The sequence below is a fragment of the Culex pipiens genome, chromosome 1 (assembly GCF_016801865.2).
Source record: "Culex pipiens pallens isolate TS chromosome 1, TS_CPP_V2, whole genome shotgun sequence".
Taxonomy (NCBI): domain Eukaryota; kingdom Metazoa; phylum Arthropoda; class Insecta; order Diptera; family Culicidae; genus Culex; species Culex pipiens.
The window spans coordinates 57,911,738-57,922,716 of record NC_068937.1 but is presented as its reverse complement, the minus strand read 5'-3'; the positions used below and the strand labels follow the sequence as shown (position 1 = coordinate 57,922,716).

Below are 10,979 nucleotides of genomic sequence, written 5' to 3'. Positions count from 1 at the left end.
TTTTATTTAAATGTACTAATTTTTGTTTCATTAATTTTTTTATAACTATTGTTTTTACCAGAACAGCAATTTTCAATTCTTATTTTACCAACTCTCCAAAATAAAGGAGACAGGGGGGCTGTAATTGAATTTAAAAGTGCTGATATGCCAACATTAGGTGCACGATGGAATTTCATGCTGTCCCCCTAGTCTTAATAAACAATGTCCTATGAGTTGTATATTTCATTAAAAAGTTCGTGTAAATCTTTGTCGAGGCAAAATTATGTATTCAGCAACATAATTAATACAGACTTTTTCCAAAAGAGACGCAGACACTTTAAGCAATGTGGCAACCGGGCGATATAGAGCTTTATGACGTTTCGCGTACGCACACTAGTGCACCATTTGATTTTGCTGGCTGACAAAATTTAACCTCACTTTATTTTCGTGTACGTACACGCAATACATACGTACGTAGATTGCTCTATGCTGTGCGACTTTCGCGCGTAAGCAAAAAAACCCGGCCTTTGGCGTCATCCATAAAGTATGTCACGCTCTAGGCTGGGAGGGGGGGGTCTGAGCAAGTGTGACGTGGCGTGTTATAAGTATAGGAAAAACGTGACAAAGAGGGGGAAGGGGGGGTTAATTTTGGCTGATTTTAGCGTGACGTACTTTATGGATGAAGCCTTTGAGGTTATGCAAAAATCACCCTTATTCTTCGGGAAGTCGCGTGTTTTCGCCTTTCTTACAAGTGCCCTTACAAACTGTGTACAAAGTACACGTACGCGACCTCCGGTGGGTTATTGTAGCTACAAAAAAACTTTTTCATGGCATAACTTTAAAGTTACTTCACTAAACAGAATAAAATTTAATAGGGTCTTAGGAGACCCCAAAACGAACAGAACGGATCCGGCCAAAATCGGTTCAGGCAGTTCTGAGATAATCGTGTGGAAAAAAATCATGTCTACACACATCCCCACAGACATTTGATTCTGAGTCGATAGGTATACGTGAAGGTATATCTAGGAGGTGTATTTAAGAAGTTAATTTTTCGAGTGATTTTTAAGCCTTGCCTCAGTGAGGTGAGTAAGGCAAAACCACCTTGAACCATAACCATGTCCTGAACTTTTTATTCTCAGCATTCTCAAGACACAGCAGTAGCAGTACCATCCACTTGAATGTCTCGATATGTTCACGATGAGAGCTGCGTTTAATAAATCTCAAGATGTCTTTGAGGTCGTTTCACGAGCACTTTTGCACTGTGCTAAAATTGGCACATTATTGAAGGGCAGGGGTGCGTAAAGTTTCCCTCGCTCCTTCGCTGGACCACCTAGAGGTGAGAAAATATTTTCCCTCACGTGGAAAACTGAAAGACGCGGGGCATCCCGTTCCGGATAAACTCTTGACGCAATAGCTTCTGTGACATTGTTTGTGCTATTGTTTCGTGTGGGGTCGTCTCTGTATCGAGGGATCGGCACCGATGACACTCGTTGAGACCCGCAGCGGATACGAGCATCCTTTTGTTTGCTCAGAGGATCAGCAGAAAGGGCTCCTAAGAATCATGATGCGAACCCACCAACGATGATCGGACCCCAGAGATAGGAGACAATGTTTTGAGTACACCGATGCCGCTCTGAAAGAGTCTGTTTACAATAGCTTTCGGCTGGGAAAGATCCGAACGCAACACAAAATGCTCTAAATGCAATGTTTTTCAACCGGCAGGTAAATCAAGTCAGAAAAATGGATTAGCATCACCGCACAAAGTGGTTTAAGGTCGGTACTAAACTAAATTTTCGCACAGTGGGAAAACTTAATTTGTTGTTCATTGCAAACTGTACGAGCGAAAATGAAAAATGTCGAAAAGAAAGGAAACCAAACAATCTCAGTAGACTAGCCACAAAACAAAAACGACGAAAGTGAGCTGAATTAGATTTCATTATCTAGGGGAAAACCAGCAGATTTTGATCTAAAAATATCAAACAAATCAAAAGCTAGCAAAGCAAAAGTTGGTCGAATAAAGATTACTTTACTCTACATATTTGTGCGGTGTAGTGGCTTGCGTCTGGGCATTAGACTTAATTAATAAATCAACGGTGAGTGGCTGGCTTCATGACCTTGAAAGTAAATTACCGTTTATAACTCAGCTTTTTGCTACATTCGTTGGTGTTATGAATGATAGGTTTTAGTTTGGTACCATTACGTAGTAAAAAATAAATATGGGATAAACTACTGTAAAAACGTTAAGAATGTCTTGAACGTAAGATAGTACTGAAATTCTATTCTTTTAACATGTTTTAATTCAAACAACTCACATAAGGAAAAATCTTAAAATCTGATCATACCAAAACAGACACATGCTAGAATTTTAGCTTGTTGAACTAGAGTTTCTAGTTTCTTGTGGTATTTCAATTATAATAACGTCAAAATACATTAAATATTTTCATTTATCATTAAAGTCTGCCTGTGTGGATCAATCGGACCGCGCACTGGACTCACAATCCAGAGGTTGCTGGTTCGAATTCTAAGTGTAAATATAAACAGTATAAGCAGCACCGAAGGTAAAGAGCAGAACGATAGCCCCTCGTCACAGAGCAGCTACATCTTCAGCCCTGAAGCTGACAAGCCAAGCCAAGCCATCGACGATCGGCACACACGATAGGGTAAACTATTCGTAGAACACGTTGAGTTTAAGCTTAGTACACATACAGTCCAGACTCGATTATCCGAAGGGCTTAACGAAATTTCACTTCGGAATCTTCAGTTTCTCAAATAACCTCGAATCAGTCCCATAATGCAGTATACATAAAAAAATGTGAAATTAAACTTTCAAACAAGTTATCCATGAAAAACGATAATAAAAATATACCAACCCCATTTGTTTCAGTTCGTACTAATCTGTGTTCAATCGAGTGGAAAAGTAGACTAATGGAGATTTTTAGCAAAAAATGCAACGAACAATTCCTGGCCATGTCAGCCTGGGAGGTAATTATTGCCAAATTGCCTTTAAAACTTTCTAATACCCTTCCCAATGCATACAAATCCCTTCATCGGGCCGTGAATGGAAAAGAAACATTAATTAGTGAAAGCTCATTCAACACAAGAAGAGAAGAAAAAAACTCGAAAACTTTTCATCCCAGCTCCTCGGCTTACCGACTGCAACTCGCTCAATGCTTGCGGCTGAAAATTATTGTCCATATAGAAGATCCTTCAATACATGTTATCAGGTACAAAAAAGCAACATTCCCGTACCGATTCAGCAATTGCTTTTTGATCTCTCCAGGCCAGCCGACTAAAGTTATAACAATTGCATTCACGTTCACCCCCGCGGCAAATGATATGAAATCACCCATAAAACATAATGTTCCCACCTGTTAGTCGACCAACAGTTTGAAATTTTCCCACACATTACTGCGTTCTCATCCCACACTCAACGCCAGAAAGGACCAACTGACGGATGAAGCACTACACCCCCTAATGTGCTCATCCCATCCACCAACCAACCGTGCGAGGGTGGAAACCACCCCAAATGAGAGAGAAGGGAACAGCTTCCTCCAACCACCCCCTTGTAGTGTGTTTTCGCTGACGTGACATGACTCCCACAGACTCAACGTTTTTTGTGTCGTTATTTGTTCGCTACAACATCCGGATCACTGCAACAAAGAACTTTATCTAGTCATATCAAATATCGGGCAAGTTATTTGCAAACAAGCAGAAATAATCAGAATTGACAATTTTAAGTACAACCAGGGAAAATAACGTTAGAGCATTTTTAATAAAAATACAAAAAAAAAATAATTTTAAGGATCACAAAATCCAAGTACGGGAACGGCATGTATCGAGCACAAATGTTGATTTTCAAGTACAACAACAGTTTCTTAAAAGCGTTTTCAGCAAAATCCGACTGTTAAATATCTCAGTACATAGTTCAAAAGGGGTGTAATTTGAAAGTAGAAAATTGTTAAGGTTTAAAAAGCCTAGCCTAGCCATTTTTAAGAGATAAAATAAGAAGTTTTTACAGTGTAGAAAGTGAACAAAAAAAGTTGTTTTTTTTTAATATGCAAAATAATTTGTTTAAATAGTGAAAATCGACATTTTCCGTCTTTGATTTCAGAGGGTAGCCCCGAGTTAGCCCGGTTTTGTACCACACTATTGAATATGAATTTGTGGGAACTATAATCAAAAGACAATCTAACACACTGAAGCCCTGATGATTTGATATCAAGCCTGAGTCTCGTGTAAAAAAGTAACCAACTAGGTCAAGATTTTTTGAAGATTGCTTAGCCAATAATCAAAATTTATCACAAAATATCCACTTCAGGTACTGGTAAAACAAAATTACACTTTAATTGATAAAATACCTATCCAACAATTCAGAAAACAAATATTGTTTGCCTTACAAATATTGCTGAAATGCGCAATACTTGAAAGTTTGAAAAGCTCCATAAAACGGTTAGTAACGAGTAACCTTATGTTACCCTAAAGAAATGTTTCGCCATAGCAATTGAAATATTTCCCAAAGCTCGTGGTCATTGATGCAATAAAGCTTTTAGAATGTGCTTTTTTGCTTTTTGAATTCCTGCTACTAGCGAATTGCCTTCGATTCATGGGTGGAAACATTTCAACTGCAGTAAAGCATTGTTAAACTTACAATTTTGGTGGATTTGCTGGAAACATTTCATCGCACAAATTTAATGACACATGTCAGGCTGACGATTGGCGATGAAGATTTACGGGATTGGTCAAACATTTATTTTTTTAATTATTTTTATTAGGTCCTTTTCGGTACTGGGACCTGGTTAGGACCGAGTCGGCTTTTGTAATTACATGTTTCTTAATGCTAAGAGTAATTACAGAGGATCTTGTGTGTAAATGTTAGTGGGAGGAGAGCCGATTACCCGCGGCCTACTCGGGGTTAGTAGGGAAGGGATTGATGTTAAAGACAAGGCGTGGGAAGGGAAGGGGATTGGTCAAACATTAGAATATAAATGCCTTCTTTCAAATGACTTTGTCCAAGGACTCTGCTGAGATTGAATTTAGTATGCAAGTGTTTTTTTTAGACTATGATTTATGCAAAACGTTGCAACTCAAAAACTATTCAGATTGAATGAAAAATGAAAACGGCACGAAAATTATAAAAGAGTAAATAGAATGTCAAACACCAAAAACGAAACAAGAAAAATACAAGATAAGAGAAAATAAGTTTTATTGTCTCTATGAACCAAACTATGCAAATAGGTATTAAGTGTTTAATTATTACTTCTAATCTAGGAAATGAGAACTGAGAAGTGATGATTACTAACAGCTTAAACTTTAACACTACTTACCTCCACCGCCCTCCATGCTTTATTGATCGTTTCCGCTGATCCTTGAGGTCTGTCACGTTTTCCAGTACTCAAAAAACCGATTATAATAATTGTCAAGTGCCCAACTTTAATACCAATTAGCCTCACTCAAATCTGATTTTTATCTCCGTTACTTCCACTGCACGTGAGGAAGACATTCCATTGTTTGAATGCTATTTACCTTAAAGTGTGACTTACCAATTTCCGGAAATAAAACTATAAGAATCATCATCGCTGCCAGCTTCCCTAATCAGTTGAAGTCGATCTTTCACCACGACGGCGACGACGGCTGCAGACAAACAAATTGCTGATCGGTCATTAGTCTGCGCGACCCTTCCCGCCAAATCACACAGCTGCACAGCCGGTGATGCTCAAGGCGAGAAGGTCATGCTTCTCTGGTTAGTTTTTGCTTCAGTACAATAAATACTCTTACACGTGCCCAATGCCCCGTATGGTAATAAGACTCGTCATACAGTAAAACAAATGTCGTAGAAATGAATTTAAGATTGATTTGCCCGCGTTTATAAAGATTACAATCTACGGGGAAGTGCAAAGTCAGCAACGAGAACTCTGGCAAACGGGAATATGCTATAATAAGTGGAATGTCATCAATAGCTTAATGTCTTGATCCATTTTGAGTTGAAATGTTTTATTCCAAGTTGTATCTAAATTGTTCTAAAATAAATTGATAAAATAATTATTTATGTTTGATTGATAGCTCTCAGCAATAATAAGAGTTGTGATTTCTTAATGATATTAACTTTATGCGATAATGTTTTCATCTATGGACGGAATACTTGCAATAGCAGAAATTATATGATAGTATAGACAATACCGATGTCAACAAAATGTGTTAAAATAGTTTTAATAAAAGTTGTATTAAATCAATTTTATATCAATTATCCCTTGAAAAAAAACCCTTGACAATGGCACTTTTCAACCATGATCTGGATGAACAAGTTATTGGGTGTTTTCTGCTTTATTATTCAACACGTATAACTGTTACTGCATCATTCATTCATCAAAGCACTCATTGAATGCTTGATGCTGAATCACGTTTCCAAAAATATAAAATAACTATTTCAGCATCGTCATATAGGATTGATTACTCCACGCGAGTAATTACCAATCGAACTCAGCGAACGATTTATCAGCCAATGATCCCTGCTCGATCGTGCCGCTGGCGGATTCCACATTGATCATGTTCCGCGGGAGAATCTATCAGATGAAGGAGAGATATAAACAATAAATATCACATTATCATCACTAATTTGTCGAGTGTTTTTACTGCTGCGCAGATCATGATAATTTAATAAACCCAGACAAATGATCACAACAATTAGTAGGATGTGTCTTCACCAGAGGCGCCAGTCAACTTTAATTTACCCACCTGCTTCTTCCGGACGAGGTCCCAGTCATAGTTCTTGTACAGGCCAATTCGCTGAAGCTGAAGAAGCGAACGAATGCGATATTGGGGTTTAATCTCTAGCAGACGCTTCAGCAAGTCTTGACCTTCTGGTGGGAGTCCATCCACAGAACTGGGAAGCAGTTTCTTCGATGTTGAGAGCTTCCTGGGCCGGCCATGCTCAATCAGTTTGTCTATCTGGTCTGATTTGTTGAGATAGGCTGAGTAGTCCAAGGATGGATACTAAAAAAAAGGTTTATTACGAATGTGTTGTTTGTTTATATTGTATTGCTTACAAATTACTAACGATGTAAATTCACGTTAAAATTAATCAACAATGCTTAAATCAAGCCTCAGACACAATAACGTCGAATTTCTGTGAACGCCAATACATAATTTTAGTTTTCATAACGATTTTGAGTCCTCATTTCAATATAGAAATTACAAAGTCATTCATCAAATGCTACTGTGCGCATAACGCAATCACTCAATTGAGCTAGAACTTGAAAATTGCATCAAGTTCTCGGCTCACATTATTCAATCTGCAAACTGGTTGCAGTATTGGCGTAGTCTGTTTGCAAAAATATTAGGAAAATGTTTCGAAATACCGAAGTTCGATTATCCGAAGTTTCATTATCCTAAATTCTATTACCCGAAGGTTTGTATGGGACTTCGGACAATCGAACCAAGAAAAAAAATTATCGTGCTTTTAATTGTCTTGTTTTCAACATCAAATTCGAGTTCTGCGAACCAATATTAGTCAAATTTGAATAGTTGTTAAACAACAAAAAGATTTTTTTAATATATTTCATCACCGTCATTTTTGCCGCCATCTTGGATTTAAAAATTCTAAATCACTTTAGCGTAGTTTAGGTGTCATACTTAGACTCGACAATCAAAAATGAGCCAAAGAAAAAAATAATCGTGATTCGATTATCCGAAGATTCGATTATCCGAAGTGAAGTTTTTTCGAGGCCTTCGGATAATTGAGTCTGAACTGTCTAGCGGGAAAAGAAATTCGCGATTGGGTTTTCGGAATTTTTCGAAAAAGGTTCGCAGTTTCGACTAAGCAAATAGATGATCTGTTTTTCTGGCGTATTAATACTGAAAGTTTTCCCCAAAGGGCTGCGATGTGGCTTGCTGTACACTTTGTCGCTTACTGTGTGGATAAATTTCCCCGTTTCAATTTGTTTATTTTCCAGAGAAGCATAAGAGAGTTTAGATGGAATTCAAAAGGTTTAGTGAAGAAGTATTTTGAGGATTATTTGAACATTTGTTAATAAGCGTAGGGAGTAGATGTCGTCGTGTGTGGTGCCTGCATTTTGTAAAGTTACAATGCAATAGAGAAATAAAGGATGTTCTGGAAAAAAAAAAAAAAAAAAAAAAAAAAAAAAAAAAACTGTATCATCCGAAAGTCAACGGTCTCCGAGTAATTTCCAACAGAAATTCACATAGCTCAAGATTTGGAAAATGTAAACAACGCGTTAGCAATATAGAACTCAGAGCTAGGTGTATTAATCATCCGTTGATTAGCTATTCCAAGCGACTTTGGTCGATAAAAACAAGCGGAGAAGTGATCTGCGAAAACGGTCACAACGTGACACAATGAAATTGCGCACGATGCTTTAAAATCGCCAACCCATTAAATGATTCATAGTGCCGCGGACTGTCTAGCTGTTTTGTTCAATGCAAACTGCCCATTGTGAGAATGACGTCAAAATAATTCTTCCGTTTCGTTGGTTGGTGATTGCCGATAGTCGAGACATCTTCTTCCGAATGAAAGCTTTGAGGTCGATAAAGACGCAATTTATTTAGAGGCAGGTCTCGTGATTTTGCACGTTTTTTTTGTTGCGCAAAAATCTAGTTTAAGCTTGACTTTAAAACGAACATTCTCGGATTAGTTTTCAAAAAGCCGTAAGAGCCATTGGTAAACAAAGTCCTTTTTGCATCGGTATTCGACCTACTTACGAAAAACCAATATCAAAAATGCTTGAGATTGTTCATCTACATGTCCTTCAAGTGTCCCAAACTACAAATAAATGAAATTTTGATTCATTTTGGAGAAAAACGAAAATTAGTGTCAGAAGTCTCGCTGGCTCTTACGGCTTTTTGAAAACTCCCCCGAGCATTAAACGTGATCTCTGATCCTTCGTGAGATAAGCGCCGGCCACTAACAACAAAATGATTCACGTAAATCCCAGTGCTCATTAAATAATTTATTTCGCATTTAAGTAATTATTACCAACCGCGATAAAAACCACTACCAGAAGTACCTTTTTCCTCATCTCTTGAATTTTAATAAATTTCCAAGTGGCTAGAATCCCCTGCCCCCTAAATGATCGAGCATCATCAGCTTGTTTCTCAGAATTGTGTGATATGCGCGCTCAAGAACATCCCACCATCGACGTCGGTCGTGCATTAAAAAGTCTAATCACATCTTGATTACTACTAGCCCACTAAGTAACTATTCATCACACCACCCCGCCGTCGTCGAGCAGGTGCCGGTCGATTCCGTTGTCGATGGCGTGCTAACGAATGATGCGCTTCATTTTCCTATATTTGACGTACCGTAAACTGGGGTCAATCGGGACACATGGCGCGAATTGGGACAGCAGTTTATACCATGTTAGAGCACAATATTTTGATTTTTCTGGTTGGTTTCGGTTAGAACAGACTCTGGCCAACAATATGTGTACATCCATTTCCAAATTTAAAAGCTTTAAGTGCTCTAAAACTGCTGTCCCTATTCAGACTGTTGTCCCGATTCACCCCAGATTACGGTATTCAAAATGAAAGTATGGCAAAATTGGGAAATGTTTTTTTTTTTTTTTTTTTTTTTTTAAGCAACGCATTTTTGGAAATGTTAATGAATCTTTAAACACGAATGCCTTTTGTCAGCAGCAGCACCATTCTCAAAAATTGCATACTAACTGTACAGTAGAATCAAGACGTATTGTCATTCTTGCTCCACGTTCCTACAGAGGCACATACCGGCTCAAGTATCAATTCTAATGCGGTTGAATAACACCTCCAACCGTGGAATGCAAGCAATCTACTTAGCGCAAAAAAGTTCATCCCCTTCAACCAATAATCCGGTCTCTGGACAGTTCAGGCCAGTGCAGGACTTCTACGCCAGACGGACCAACAAAACTAAACGATCTAAACAACCGGAAATTTTAAATTATTTAATTTCATTCTACACCCCAGTGAGGTACCTCCTGGTGATAATGCTCCTGGATGTTCCAAGTAAACGGCGGCGACGGACAATGACATGACCACTGGCACGGGTCGAGCCATGCGAGATTGAAAGGGAGGGAGGAGTGCACAATGGACAAATTCTGAAACATGGTGGTGAGGTAATCGTCGTTTTATTTGATTTAATGCTACTCTGTTGCTGCGTTGCTTCTTGGCTTGTTCGCACTTGGAGTGCACATTTTAGGGGAAAGGTTGTAATTTGACACATTTTCAAAATGAACTGCTTCTTTTAAAATCTGTTTTTTTTTTGTAATCCTACCTAAATTTGCTTTTATTTTATTTTGGATTGGAGCGTTGGAGCACATTAAGAGAGCTCAATTCCTAAAGAACGTGATGAGAAGCTAACAGAAAAAATACTTTCAAAATGTATTATTTTAATGCTTCAATCTTGATCCTACTATTTGCTTAAGATCATACTATTTGCTAGAGTTTATAGGTCAATGTTTGAAAAAGTCAGAGATTTAATTCTGTATAATCTGGAGAAAAAACTAACTTAATCCACCTATGTGGTTGATGCCTACCTCACTTTTTATCAACAATGGGTAATATGAGTGGTTTGGACACATATTTCAGCTATTTTTTTTTAGATCCAGAAAAACAAGTACACAGATATAACATAAGTGCACCCAAACGGCGGTCGCATGATTGTGATGCATGGCGGCATGAAAGTATATCAGAATCTGCATGAAAACTTTCCTCATGCATTTTTTGCGATATAGGGGTATGACATTTTTGCCCGTTACCGACAATTATCGACATTACCGACGGTTTTTTGGTTGTATTTCACAAAAAAAAACCCTTAACAAAACGAGGATTGAACCAGCAACTTCTTGGTTATTGATCCGACACGCTACCACCGCGCCATCAAAAATATGCATAAATATCACTTAAGTGGCCATAAATCGAGACAGGGTTGCCAGATCATCAATGTTGTGGACTTGCTGGAAAGGTCTTTCGATTACCTAACCAACGATGGGTCGGATGATGGATCCGGACAT

General features: G+C 38.2%; 1 protein-coding gene across 2 annotated transcripts in view; it reads right to left on the bottom strand.

Moving 5' to 3' along the window:
- Positions 1-5,949: 5,949 nt before the first annotated feature.
- LOC120423040 (autophagy-related protein 101) overlaps positions 5,950-10,979 on the bottom strand; it is a 45,792-nt gene continuing 40,762 nt past the window's right edge. For both annotated transcript variants that reach the window (XM_052706527.1, XM_052706525.1), the window contains 2 exons: positions 6,712-6,969; positions 5,950-6,539 (listed from right to left, as the gene is read on the bottom strand). In XM_052706527.1, coding sequence (XP_052562487.1) covers positions 6,444-6,539; positions 6,712-6,969 — 354 coding nt within the window. In that variant the 3' untranslated portion in view covers positions 5,950-6,443. The remainder of the gene's footprint in view (positions 6,540-6,711; positions 6,970-10,979) is intronic.